The 14,516-nt window shown below is 43.0% G+C and overlaps 2 protein-coding genes across 2 annotated transcripts in view; both read left to right on the top strand.

The window, feature by feature from the left end:
• Nucleotides 1-9,481, top strand: part of LOC118108433 (E3 SUMO-protein ligase PIAS1) — a 48,739-nt gene extending 39,258 nt beyond the window's left edge. The window contains exons 10-13 of the mRNA XM_035155730.2: nucleotides 80-302; nucleotides 942-1,081; nucleotides 1,759-1,799; nucleotides 4,620-9,481. Coding sequence (XP_035011621.1) covers nucleotides 80-302; nucleotides 942-1,081; nucleotides 1,759-1,799; nucleotides 4,620-4,985 — 770 coding nt within the window. The 3' untranslated portion in view covers nucleotides 4,986-9,481. The remainder of the gene's footprint in view (nucleotides 1-79; nucleotides 303-941; nucleotides 1,082-1,758; nucleotides 1,800-4,619) is intronic.
• A 132-nt stretch (nucleotides 9,482-9,613) lies between these two features.
• rxfp3.3a1 (relaxin family peptide receptor 3.3a1) lies at nucleotides 9,614-12,306 on the top strand. The gene has a single exon (XM_035155731.2). It carries the CDS (start codon nucleotides 10,014-10,016, stop codon nucleotides 10,998-11,000), a length of 987 nt encoding a protein of 328 aa, XP_035011622.1. The 5' UTR covers nucleotides 9,614-10,013; the 3' UTR covers nucleotides 11,001-12,306.
• The last annotated feature ends 2,210 nt before the right edge of the window (nucleotides 12,307-14,516 follow it).

The raw sequence follows: 14,516 nt of genomic DNA, 5'->3' as shown, positions 1-14,516 counted from the left end.
TAAAACCATAAACATAAAATGGTAAACATTCGCACAAATGCAAACCCCTGTCTCTGCCTCTGTCTCTGCTGCACTCCAGGCTCATGCCGGACGTCCTCGGGATCAGATCAGCGGAGCTCCTCGTCATCCAGCCACGGCGACAGCGGCAGCAACTGCAAGAAAGTGGAGGTGATCGATTTGACACTGGACAGCTCCTCAGATGAGGAAGAGCAGGATTCATCGCCGCCGCCACCTCCGCCCCCTCCAGCCAAAAGACCGTGTCCCTCCATGTCTCCGACCTCGCCGCCCATCATCAACAAAGGGTGAGACACGTCGAGACTGTGATTTCACCTCCGCACTCATTTTGGATGTCATTAAATGTGGAAATGAGGCTAATTTTAACTGCTCGCATGGGTGGATGTGATTCTAGATGTTAAATGATTCATGAGTTGAAACACACAAGTATCTTTAACAATTCAACATCAACAGCACTCACAGTAAGCAGCCAGGAGGGCTGGCTGAGAAATAATGTGTCTTAACTTTGTTCTGAAGGTTTGCACAGATCTAAAAAGAGCCGAGTTTCCGAAACAACAAGACTAAATGTATTTGCTTTCATCATGAGCAGGGTTAACATTCAGCAAATTGTCAAAATGGAAATAAACACTTGACAAACCTGGATCAGGAAGGATTAACTCTCACCTAACAAACAAAACCTTGATGAGGATTTGAATCCATGCTCATTGAGACTTTAACAACAGCGTTTTCTTTCAAATTAAAATTCATTATGTGCATCGTTTGACTTAAATGAGTCGTGACTGTTATTGTTCCGAGGTTTGTTTGGAGCTCAGTGGAGGAGACAGCACGCCCCGTGACTTCCCATCAAACACGACGTGAAATAAAAGTCTAATTATAATTTAATTGGCTCTTAATCTCTGAAACTGTCCCTGTGTGTCTGCCTTCAGAGTGTTAAACCTGCACCACCAGGCCTCTCCTGTGAGCTGCACCCCCACTATGCCAGCGATGGACACGAGCTACATCCCTCCTGTACCCCCACTTATCCAGGATTACAGACCCTACTACCACCAACCCAACGACCTCTCAGGTAAACACACACACAGTCACACACAAGATGATGTTCACACTAGGTTGCAGTTCTCTTTAGATAAAACATCAGTGAGATTTTTTATTTAGGCTGTTTTCAGACATCTCTCTGAAGAAAGTCTAGGCCTTTATCGCCACAATGACTAGAATCTTGTTTTTCCAGGTTGGCATCTTCGTCAGCGTCTTCTACTTGTATGGCTCCTCTTATTCATCTTGTGATATTTGTATTCTTCCAGTTGTTAATGTCCGTCACAAGTTAGAAACGTTATGAAGACGCCTTCTCGCTCACAGTAAATTTTCTTGGAAATGTCCTTCTTTATTCTCACATGGGCTCACATTTTACGAGGGGGCTGAAGGGAAAAGTTCTAGAAATACAATCTTATACATCAGCACTACAGTAAATCCTCCTCCCTGAAAGAACTATTTTTCAGTTTCTATTGAAATTAATTCAGAGAGGTGTTGAATCATATATATGATCATTTTGGCAGTTTTTGAGTCAATATCACTAATACCAGACAGGAAGAGCTGATCATAAGGAAACTTGGGGTGTGGTAAACCTTTGAACCACAAAGTTAGCCAGATACAGATTATACATTTATATACAATTTAAATCTTGAATTAAATTAAAGAGTTTTTGTTGACATTCATAACTGACTCTAGCTTGTTCTTGATTTGCAGAGTTGAACTTCTTCTCTTTTCTTCAAGGGGACAATCATCAGGTACGTACGAACGCTGCGTCCCATTCTGTGGAGATGCTGAATCACTTCTGTTTGCAGTGAAAGTAGCGGAAACCAGAGGCCACAGTTTGTTTTAGAATAGCACGGAGGCCCTGACTGTAAACATGCAAAACAATGCTAATTTAGCATAACCATTGATGGAAGATCCCTCAGTCAGTGTAAATCACCTGAGATTGAAAAACAAATTTGAATCCTGGTATTTAGTGAATTCGCTGTAACACAACCTCCTGGAACGCTGTGTATCTGGTACAGGAGAAATGACATGTGATGCTTGTCACTGTACAGTTACTGTTGGGCTGAACTCACTGAAGCAGTTATACAACAGACATCTCCTGATCCCTGAAGTCCTCCCCTTTTATTCTGCTGTTATTTGAAATCAATATTTCAAAGGGTTGGTTCTCACAAATGACCAAAAAAAAAACTATGTTCTCTTACCTTCAGAGATGCAGAGATTTCTGCTGCCACCTCGACACAAGGAGGGTGAATGACTTTCACATGTGGCTCAGACTGTATCAAAAATTACATTTCAATCAATTGAGCAGCAGCTGCATTTCTAGAATCAATACCTTTGTTACTGTGGTTAGTCCACAGACTGCATTAGAACTACTTTCTCCCAATAGATAAAAATAGCCCCACATTCAATGTGTAAATGGATTTTTCTGTGGTTTAACAGTAACATTGTCCCTGGAAAAGACGCTGCTGTTTAAATTCCAATGTCGTTAGCAGAGGACCACGAAAGAGGTGTCAGAATACAGAGGAAACCCAGACCATAGACTGTGTGTAAAGAAGGACGACATTTCAGAAATGATGCCAAAAACACCCCAGATACAAAAGCTGCCATCTTGCTCATTTGAAGCCACAGTCAGCAGCTGTCAATCATGTTTTATAGCATCAAATAACTAAACAAACACTTGGACATACCTCTTTGTGATACTACCTAAAATGAAAAAACATATTTAGAAGAAATTCATTTGTACTTTTTAGTTTGGTCCATGTCCCATCCATTAACACGGAGGATTGTAGAGTTTATGATCTATACTGCAGCCAGCCACCAGGTGGCGATCAAGATGCTTTGGCTTCACTTGAAGGGAGCTGTCATATTGTCCATCTTTATAAACTGTCTATGGCTCAGACAAATATAAACAAAAATACTGGAACAGCTTGAAACAACAGGACAGTATATATTTTTTTGAAATGTCATCTGCTTCTCATTCATTAGGTCCAATCAGTTACTTCTAGTTACCTCATGTCTACTTTTCAGTCCAAATTCTCGAAGTATCTTTGATATTAAAGAAATACTGTAAACAGAGTCACTGCAGAACACGTGAGCTGCTCTGTCTCCTCTTCTGATGTGTTCACAAAGCTGCTGAGAGGAAGTGAGAAAACACAGATAAGAAAAGGGCGGGGTCGTCTCCCATTGCTGCCGATGACATCACTTTTGTCTCCGTGGTGACGGGTTGACAGATGACCTGTCAGCGTGAATGAATCTATTCATCAGTACACAGGAAGCAGCACAGAGAACAAATTCAATTTGACAGATTCACATTAACTATCTTCGTGAACGGCATTAACAAATGTTTTAATGGAACAAAGTAAAATATGAATGTTTGATGGAGTCATTTCACATTTATCATCAGTAATTCAATGATAATAATTCAATGAGAGCCGTGAGATTATGTGATTGATGAATAATTCTGAGAGAGTTAAGAGCAGAGCAGTGAAAACCTTCTTGTCGGGTGTTATTAAATTCATTGGAGCAGTGAGTGTATTGTTATTAACTTGGCAATTATCATAATATGCTTTTAAAAGTGAATTCATTTTCTATTTTTACTAAACGCCGGTGCACTCAGGCTTTTTACCTGCAGCAGCTCACAGGAATATCTCTAGGTTGTCACAGACTTTTACAGCTGAAATGCTTTGGGATTTTTAAAATGGACGACAGCAGCGAACAAGAGGTTTAGAGCACGTCACAGTGTGGGATTGTTGATCTGTGTCAGACAGTACGATACCAGTTTGAGACGAGAAATGAAGGGATGGTGAAATAGACAATAGGCACATGACAGCAGAGGTATGTCATCAGCTCCTGTCCTGCGTCTGCTCTGCTGGAAGACGAGAACATGCATATTAATAATAATTATATGGCGGCACAGTGGTGCTCTGTAATCAGCAATGTCGCCTCACAGCAAGAAGGTTCACAGTTTGAATCCTGATTTGGCCTCAATTTAGAATATGCATGTTCTCTCTGAGTATACTGGGGGTTTAGGTTTATTGGAGACTCTAAAATGGCCGTGAGTGTGAATGTTTTTCTCTGTATGTTGAATATGAATCCTTCACAGGAAGAAAGAATGGAGGTTAAGAGAGGAGCAATAAAAACAAGGGAAAGATTTGAACATGTTCTTCTCTCGACTCTCAGCTGACAAAACGACTATTCTATTAGTGAAAACATTGGTTGGAGGCCTTGCAACTCCCTCTCGTGCTTCGGTACTTCACTGACGTACCGAGACATTGTTAACTTAGAGAAGTTGACTGCTGGAGTCCACGCAGTGAACGAATCAGAGGCCTGGTTCACTGTCAACAAACCTCAAGGACCTTTCGCAGTAATGTTCTGTATGTGGCCTGAATCTGGGGAGTGGGTCGGGTGGGATTCCCTTATTTTTCTGTTGTTGTTTTTAGTTTTTCTTATGATTTCATGTTTCTTAAAATAAAAACCTGCACACACTCTTCAGGAGTTTCTCAAAATCCGACTTTAAACGTCAAGATGTTTGGTCCCTAACACGTCCTCCTCTCTCGTGTTTCTCTCAGCATTACAACATGGTGATGGCAGCAGCAGCCGCCGCTTCAGCCTCGGACGACCATGAGCTGCTTCTCAACCGCTTCCTGCCCTACAGCACCACCTCCTCCTCCGCCTCCCAGCTGTTCCTCGACCAGTCGGGAGCCCCGTCGGCCACCTCGCTGACCGCGCCGACCAACGGGGCGAGCAGCTCGGGCAGCAGCAGCAGCCTGGTGTCGTCCAGCAGCCTCCGCGACACTCACTCGACGCACTCGTCTTCACACTCGGGCTCGCACTCCTCACACACACACCCCGGAGTGGTGGCCGGTCGTAGCAGCGCTGAAGCAGCAGTGGCAGCTATTTACGGCGGAATACCCGACGTTATATCGTTGGACTGACTGAAAAAGAGTCAAGGACACACGTTGGGTCCGGCTACGATCCAGTAACAAACCACATCACAAACAGTTCGACTGCAGGGTGACGTTTTGATCCAGAAACTAGACTGGACCCCCGAGTCATTAAACTCCGAGTGTTAGTGGAGTCGTGATGACAAGGCTGCCTGAAGAAGAGCACTAATGTAATGAGTGGGTGATCTGGGGGTTCCCTTCACGACACTGACCTGAGGACAGGACTGAGTTCATCAGTGACAATGTGTCGGGGAACTGACCTCAGAGCAGAAACCGTCACACTGTTGCCGTGGTATCAACCTGGCACAAGCAGCAAAGACGCTACCTGAGCAAAACCACAAAGGAGGAGGACGGCTCTTTTTTACGAAAGCGAGGAGCGGCACCGTGTACAGAGAACAAAATATATTTTCCTCTTTTACTTTTGTATGTTAAATCTGAACATTGACAGTCGAGTGGGCTGCTTCTGTCGCCATTTTAAAGAAGAGGACTTTTTCACAAAGCTTATACATATGCCTGTTGCCATGTGATTTTGTTTTCCTCCTCTTTTGTCTCTATCCCGTTTGCATTTCTCCATTTTTAACTTCAAGTCTCTTCCTCTCAAACTCATTTTTAAACTGTTTTGTTTCGATGACAAGAACTTTTCAGAGGCTGAATTTACAGTTTATTCATATACTAATAATTTTATTACGCTTTTAAGTTATGTATGATATTTAAACAGTTTATGCACATATATATATATATACGTATATATATATATATATATATATATGTGTTTGTGTGCATTCCCTTTGACCTTCAGGTTAATGCTGTGGGGAGTGTGTAGGTGGAAATTAGCCATTTCTGGTTATTCACTTCTTGATTTCCAGTTCCTGAAAAAGACTCAGCAAACAGAGACTTTAAGACTATTTATATTTACCAGTTACGATTTTGAGCTGGAACTTTCTTTTGCAATTTATTTAAATTTTTTGCCAAAATGCCAAAAAAATAATACACGGTACCTATGAACAGTGATCACAATAATCAGAGTGCAGTTGCATCTGTCTGTTGCCACAGTGTTTTCAGTCGAGTGTCCAGCTGGTGGTTGTCCAGACACGTTTAACTTCGTCCTTTTTGTCTCTCGTCTTCTAGTTTTGTGGTTTTTTTGCTGAACTGTTAAGAAGTAATTAGGACAGACGTCAGTGTGTTGTAGCAGCGTCGGGCCTTTTGAAGAGACAGGCTTTCCCTGACATGTGCCACAGCTTCACTGGAGCAGGTGACCCAGTTCAAACTAGTGCCTGTTTGTGCGCACGCTGCTCCACGGCGTGTTCGGAGTAGTGTTTTCAGAAGAATGTCTCATATGGTCACCCACCACAACCGAGGCCCCATCTCTGTCTGAACAAAAACTTGAGCTGCGATTGATTTCTGACTCTTGAATTATTTTTTGGGGAAAAAGCAAAGAATGAGTGTAAGCAGGATGTTGGTGCCAGAGTGAAAGCGGCTGATCTTAGCATATCAACGTAGACTGTGCACAGAGCCCGTTGGTTTAAAAATACATGACCTGTCTGGAGCCTGAATCACCCCGGGAGATAAGTCAGTGTACGATGTGGAAGTGTCAAAGCGAGGTGAAGGTTTTCAGGATTCCTCCCCGTTGTTGCCATTCAGCTGAAAATGTCGGGTTTGCTCACGAATGTATTGTACGATTTTAAGAGTCGACTCACTTTTGTTCCTGCTTTCATTACAGTTATTATAGACCCACTGTGGTCTGGTCACATGACTGGTGACGTGCAGTTAGACCTGGAACACCTCCCATATCGTCGGCCCCCCCTCCCCCTCCACCTCCACCTCCTCCTGCCTGTGCGTCCTTGAAACTTTCCCAGAGTCCTGTCTTATCAGCCTCTCCTCAATCTCCCACTCGCGGACGTCCGAGACAGGCAGCTCACGTCAAAGCCTAATTATCCCGACCACAATAACTTAATCACCTCTGACAGCAGCCCCCGTGACCTGACGTCCCCTGTCCCGTCCTAACTCAGCGCTGTAGACGACCTAGCATTACCTCCAGCTCTTCCCTCCCTCGCTCCCTCCCTCACTCTTGCCGTCTTTTGACTTTCCTCCCCGTCCTCTCATGTGAACCAAACCCCGGCTCTCAAACTGACTCAATCGTTTGCTGGAACAAGTCTCGTGTATTTCCTGTGTTGTCCAGTGTTTTATTTATTTTGTCATCCTATTTCTATATATTATATTTTTTACATAAGTGTTTGATGTCCGTGGGTGAGCGCGTGAGTCGGCTGTTGCAATGTGATTTTATTTAAGAAGCGTTTTGTTATTATTTGCCAGCGGAGCGATTTTTCAACAAGGTCTCGTTCAGTTATTTGTCTTGGAAACATCTCGGAGTATTGACTTGGGTAACACTTTATAATAAGGGCACGAAACACATGCTTAATTAATATGCGCATGACTCATGATGGTATAATGGGTGAATTAATTCAGGGTGTATTATGAAATTTGTTGCTCACCATTAAGGAATGACGGAGTCAGTGTGAGTTTGTGTGATTAGGTAAAACCTATTGGTTTCGTTAATTAACTCCCTTCATATTTTGATTTTAATGCCACCAAATTAGCTTTTGAGGCTATTTTTAAAATCAAACTGTTTGTCAGATGAAAACATGAACGTGTTGCTGAAAGAACCTCGAGGTAACATGACATGAGTCATTCATCCTACTTACTCTGGAAAATTGGCTCTGGACATTTTCTAGACTTTCACATAAAGAACGCAGCAGGAGATTGTGCGGGTCAGACAAATTCACCACAACAGGAAATTGTATAAATACCATGATGTATAAATACTGCTGCGGTGATTCATGTTTTGGTTTACCGCACATCTACGTCACCAAAAGCTCTAGAATGTCATTGTCTTTCCAAGTTGACATCTTTGTCAGCGTATTCTACATGAACGGCTCGTATCCTTTCATCCTGAGAAATTCATCTTATTTCAACAACAACAATAAATCTAGAAGGGATCTCGGCGAGCGCATCCCTCCACCAAGGCTAACGTCCTATCTCAAAATGTTAAGGAATCCTACATCTGGATCATTCCCTCGTGGAATGTGCTGCAACAGTAAACAGGTTCTTCCTCGACTCGAACCACACCCATTCACCAAGTTTCAAGAAAATCCGCTCTGCAGTTTGTGCGAGCTGATTTTGAGCTTAAGCTCCTTGGCGGAGATAATTCTACAGATAAAATGAAGACCAATCCCATGCTAGCTTGTAAATGTGACCCGGAGAAAGACGACTGGTTCTCTCAGCAACATGTCGATGACTTAGCTTCATCAGTGGATTCCAGTTAAATGAAAAATGAACGAGTTAAGTGATGATCTCTCAAGTGTGAACTAATCACATGAACCTGCGTGTTTGTGCCTTTATTATTAATGGCCCCATGACTTGCTTTACTCAGGAGGACGTCGATCCTTTTCGTTTCCATCGTGTCAGTTGAATATTAATCACCAGTGTTTGGATGCACAGTTAATGATTTAATTTATTTAATCTTTCTTCAGAGTCTTCATGCAGTAGATCACTCATATGGAGTGTGAGACCGTTCTGAATGTGTTTCTGTTGAAGTGCTCTAAACACTCTCTATGTTGGAAAAACCTGAAATCAGATCCTCTCCCCCTGCAACGTGTTTCACTGAGCGTTCACAGCTCCCTCCTGTGGCTCCTGCTGGGTAGTTTTAGGGAGAAGCAGTCGTTTGTGCGGGTGGGTTTTCTCCTCCTTTCATTCTCTGACTAATGTCTGTGAGAAAACTTGCAGTGATGGAAAAGCACAAGGTTCAGTCCCTCTGAACCTGCAGTTTATACACACAGCATTTCTCGCAGCAGCTTGTGTTGGCTGTGTTCAACTCTGTGTGAGGACACAGGGACAAAGTTTTATCAGTAGTTGCTCTTAACTGTGTTTTCAAGAGCTCGGCAAGCAGCTCAAATCTTCAGTTGTCATCACGTCTGTCCGTAGATAAAAGGGAAAAGCTCAACAATGTGTATATTATGTCTGTATGGAAACCTGAAACCTGAAAGTTCAGATCCAAACGTGGGTATTTGATGTCCGTTTGTACGCTTTTTTTTGTGTGTCAATTCAGAGCGAGAGAATAAATTAATTTATATATTTTTTAGAAAAATGAAAGCTGTACGATTATTGAGAAAAATAAAAAAGGACTGTGGCCAATACAGAGTCTCACCAAAAGGGAAATAATCTCAACGTCAGACTCAAGTCGGCATCTGCACTCACTGCCTTAAAAACATTCACAGGTTCTGTTTCACAGCTCCGATCCAAGAAAAATCACAAACAAGGCATTTGGAGGAGGGGAAAGAAAAGACGGTGTACAGTAGACCCTTGTCAATTTGTACAAATATACCAAGTGGAAAAAAATATTTATTACCTGCATTGGAAGAAATTGTTTACTTATTGAATGTTACCTGTTTATGTAGAAAAGTTTAGATGTAATAAAATGCATTCTGTTATTTCTCCGTGTTGTTGTGGGTTTATGTCTGTTCTGAGACTGAGCACTGGGTGGCAGCAGAAAGTCGTTTTGGTCTCCTCTTCCCGCTGCTGTCACGGTACTAATCCAATTACGCACGACTTGTCAACTCCAGTCGGCGCTTTAATGGAAGCGACACTAGCTGGACTTAATAGGAAGCGTCTTAAGTTATTAATTAGACTTTTACTTTAGGATTAAAAGTGATGGGGACGCCTCACGCCCCCGAGGAACCTCCGTTACGCACAGGATGGATGGAGACATCAAATGTGATGTTCACCAGTTCACACCTCAGCCACCTCCCCCGACCTGAGAGAATGGAGGGCGGGTTTTGGAGCATTCTTTTCATGCTGTCAGAGCAGGGATGCTGGGGGATGAGAGGAGGCAGGAGGGTGGGGTGGATGCTGACAGACGGAGGAGCGAGGATGGCACCATGTACCCACACATCCAGCTGCATTTGGACAGAGATGTTTCAGTCTCACCTTAACGCACAGGAGTGAACATCATCTGCTGACATTATGGGGGAGGAAAACGAAAGCGTGTCCTTGAACAGGTCACTGGCGGACCTGGACCGTTTCAGCAACCTGGAGGACATCGACGTGTCAGCGGACGGGAGCCCGGTGCTGAGATTCCTCATCTGCCTGGTGTACTCAGTGGTGTGCGCCGCGGGGCTGGTGGGGAACCTGCTGGTCCTCTTCTTCATCAGGGTGAAAAAGGAGAGGAAGATGTCCAGCGTGAACTTCTTCGTGCTCAACTTGGCGGTGACGGACCTGCAGTTTGTCCTCACGCTGCCCTTCTGGGCCGTGGACACCGCGCTGGACTTCAGCTGGCCGTTTGGAGACGCCATGTGCAAAATCATCCTCTCCATCACCGTGATGAACATGTACGCGAGCGTGTTCTGTCTCACCGCCATGAGCGTGACCCGCTACTGGTCGGTGGCCTCTGCCCTGAAGAACAGGACCCCGCAGAAGTCCTGTTCCGCCAAATGGGTGTGCGCATTAATTTGGACTCTGGCGACTCTGGCCACTACGCCAACCTCGATCTTCTCAACTGTCAGCAACGTGACCGGAGAGAAGCTGTGTTTGCTGCGCTTCCCGGGTGGACAGTACTGGTTGGCAGTTTATCACATACAGAAAATACTTGTGGGCTTTGTGTTGCCAATGTCCATCGTGTCCATCAGCTACATCATGCTGCTGCGCTTCATCCGCAATCGGAGCATGAAAACCAGCAACCCCAAACGCAGATCCCAGGTCACAAGATCCATCACCATCGTCGTGTTGTCCTTCTTCCTGTGCTGGATGCCCAACCACGCCATCACCCTGTGGAGTGTGCTGGTCAAGCTGAACGTTGCAAACTGGGACAGCGCCTATTACATAGTCCACACGTATGTGTTCCCACTGACCGTCTGCCTGGCGCACACCAACAGCTGCCTGAACCCCATCATTTACTGCCTCATGAGGAAGGAGTTCAGGAACAAACTCAGAGATCTCATACACAGAGGATAGTGGGTTTTGGGAGCGTTGTGGAGGATTTGACAGAGCGCGTAAAGGGTTGGGAACCTAACCAAAGCGCACCGGTTGCGCACGACAGAAAGACATGGAGTGAGATTAGAGACGGGTCAGAAAGCACAAACAGGACAAGCAGCATCCTGTCGAGAATATCTGCTCATGGAGAAAGTTCCTTTCGTCAGCTTCTTGTCTTTAATGCTGTGCGTAATGTCTCCAATTTCTATAAAGAAACCTGCTTTCGTTTAAGAGTTGCTATTGCGTATAAATATTACACGCATGACTCCCGTGAAGTTGCTTGTTAAATAACTATTAGGTGTGATGTATGTCGAGCCCACGGTCTCAGTGACTGCGTGCGTAATTACGCATGACAATTAGCCATACCGCTGGTGTTGTAATTCAGCAAGTGATGAGTGGGTGGGCGCTTTCTCCGTCCAGATGTCAATTCAATAACGTAACCAGTGTATGATACGTGTGTTATAACAGATTAATACAAACCCCACCTGTTCACCTGCTGAGGCAAAGAACCAAAAGAACAAAATGTATAAAATAGGTTGTTCATGTGCCAAGAATGTGTGTCTGTACTAATGTGCTCAAATACTCACGTGGGTCCCACCGGCTCATGAAAGATGAAGGTGGAGATGAGATGTGAACAGCAGGTGGTCTCAGTGAACAACAGAACAGAGGAGTTGGCCTCCTCCACTGTTCACGCTCAGGAGCGACCCGCTGACTCGAGCTCAAACGCGCAAATGGAGGATGAAACAGACTCTATAATGGATTCTTTTATTCTCAACACCAAGAAGTCTCCACCATCCCTCTTATCGGCTTTAAGAATGGTTGTGTAGGCACGAGCACCGCATGAGCCACGTGCACAAAAGGCCTGAGAGTGGGTCAGAAGAGCTGCAGCTGTACACGTGCACGCATAGCTGGGGGTCGTTCACACACATTCGCATCAAAAACTAGGCAATTTCTAAGTCTGACAGGATGGACCCTGGCTTCTGTTGTGGGTTGAATTGCAATGACCTGAATGTGAAACGTTGAATTTAACAGAACACAATTTGAATCTGTTTTTATTCATATTAGTTCTTGAAGGAACCAGCAAAGTGTTTTGTTGTTGTTCAGATGTGCTGGGATGGATTTTCATTTTTATGTGTTGTATATATTTATTTATTTATTAAATCTGTCCAGTCTGTTTTTAAGATTTTGTTGTTTAAGCTCATTGTTCATCGGTTGTGCCTGTCTGCCTTTTACTTTCATTAGAAAGTGAGATACAATAATAAAACATTATTAAAGATGATTTAAGTGACCTTGTTTAAGAAACTCCGTGTGTGTGTGTGTGTGTGTGTGTGTGTGTGTGTGTGTGTGTGTGTGTGTGGGGTCCAGGTATTATTCATGTTGTGGGGGCATAAATCCACACAGTCACATTATGGGGACTTATCTTCCTTGTGTTCCATGAAGTAAATCAATAAATTTAAATTAGATCTAGGTTCAGATTAGGTTTAGGTGAGATTAGGATTAGGGTTATGTAAATCCTACCTATGGTGGAAATTTGGGTTTAGTATGAATTGATCATGGTTGAAGGGATCAAGTTGTAATTAGGCTGTTCACAATGAATGGAAGTTCAATGCAGTGTCTGAGCAAGGATAGCTTCACAAACTTGGCCTGATATTAGCATCTGTCCTGAGGGATCCAATCCGTGTTTGCGTGGTTGTGTGTTGATTCCATAAAGTAAACAACTTGACATGTTAATGTAATAAAAGTTGAATTAAAGGGCCGAAGAAGCTCTACAGTTATGTCTTTTTTCACAGAGGATTATTAGAAATATTATATATGAGTAAAAATATATGTTTCACCTCAGTGCCACTGATCTTTGCTGATGAGGTCAGCTCCTGACACAATCTTAACATTCTGTTGGCAACACGGTTCTTAAAAGCAGCAATCAGGCCTCCTCCTCGCACCTCGTGTCCCTGAGTAAATAAAGGAGGACAAACAACTTAAGAGAAAACAGTGATTGAGATCAATACTAAAAATCCGACCTCAAAGCAACCCTGAGTGTTTTCTTCCAATTACGCCGTCTTGCTATTACACACCATAATGACTTCAATAAACCTGAACCAGGAGAAAACAAGACAAGGAACATGAGCAAAGAAAAAGGCAAGAAACAGCCTCATAGTCCTGTTAGCATTCATTGATTAATTTAGGAAATGAAAAGACACATTTTCTGTTTGTTCTCTGTTATCTAATATAAGATAAGAATACACTGTTTAACAACTCAGATATTTAACAACAGTTTCTAAGTCATTGAAATAGACACAAGTTTATCTAAAAATACTAGTAAAAGCAGGAATTATATGAAAGTATCATCAGCAAAATGTACTGAAAAAAGACATTACATACATTATTAGATTCTTAATACTGATGCATATGTGTGTGAACTGCAATTATTGATGTATTTGATGTATATTTTATATAGAGATGATATTTTTGAATGCAGTTTGGCAGTTCTGGTTTCCTATCTGGGTGAGATTTCAAAATGAGATCACAATGAAGAAAAAAAACCAAAGTTTGGCAAACGTTTGCCACCATTTTTGGGATACTTGAGAATGATACCTCTTTAAGCCTCGGAATACTCAAGTAAAGCAGGAGTACCTTAAAATTGGACCCAACAACCGTAGTTATGAACATTTTTTTATCCATCAATACCACAAAGGACACATTTTTCTGACAAACACAGGAGGAAATCAAATATGTCTGCACACTGCCTTAAAGGTCCCAAAACTCTAAACAAGACTGTAATGTCACTCAGTCAAACGCATGATGCTGCCAAGGTCCAAACGTCACCTTACATTTATGAAAATGCACACACGCATAGATATCAATTCCTTAAATATCCCTATTATTCCCGAGGAAACCCTCTCTCCCAGCCTGAGTCTGGTTAATAGGAGATGAGTGAATTATTTTCTCTCCAAAACCTTATTGATGTAGGTCTCAATTGCATTTTGTGAAGGTCCTTGAGTATGATGTGAATTGGAGCCATAAAAATGAAACTGAATTAAATTGAATGAACGCTGCAGGGTTTTTAACGGGTCAATTACCGACACGAGCAGGGACGACGTGTACAAAGACATAAATGGATCCTGTTGACATCAGAGTGACGACTTGCAATATGACTCACTGACAACACTTATAGCATCTCATCTGTTTCACACCCAGAACAGAAACAGGTTCATCCATGTGTATACGGACGTGAGTGCTTTGTACATGACACTGGAATCTGTGTGTGTGTGTGTGTGTGTGTGTGTGTGTGTGTGTGTGTGTGCAGGTATCACTGATGTTGTGGGGACCTAGTTTGAAAAGTCACATAAGGTGGACTTGTCCTTCTTATGGGGACAAAAATACATGTCCCCATAATGCAAATCATTGGAATTTAAGGTGAAGACACAGTAACTATGATTTAGATTAGAGTCATTCTCCAAGAGGTCATTCTAAGTTAAGGTAATGTCCTCTGAAGTAATG

The sequence above is a fragment of the Hippoglossus stenolepis genome, chromosome 1 (genome assembly GCF_022539355.2).
Source record: "Hippoglossus stenolepis isolate QCI-W04-F060 chromosome 1, HSTE1.2, whole genome shotgun sequence".
Lineage (NCBI taxonomy): Eukaryota > Metazoa > Chordata > Actinopteri > Pleuronectiformes > Pleuronectidae > Hippoglossus > Hippoglossus stenolepis.
Note: the sequence above shows the minus strand (reverse complement) of the source record. Positions and strands in the feature narration are given on the sequence as shown.

What these genes read in the sequence shown, in the direction of transcription:
- rxfp3.3a1 (XM_035155731.2), top strand. Translation starts at nt 10,014, where the DNA reads ATGGGGGAGGAAAACGAAAGCGTGTCCTTGAACAGGTCACTGGCGGAC.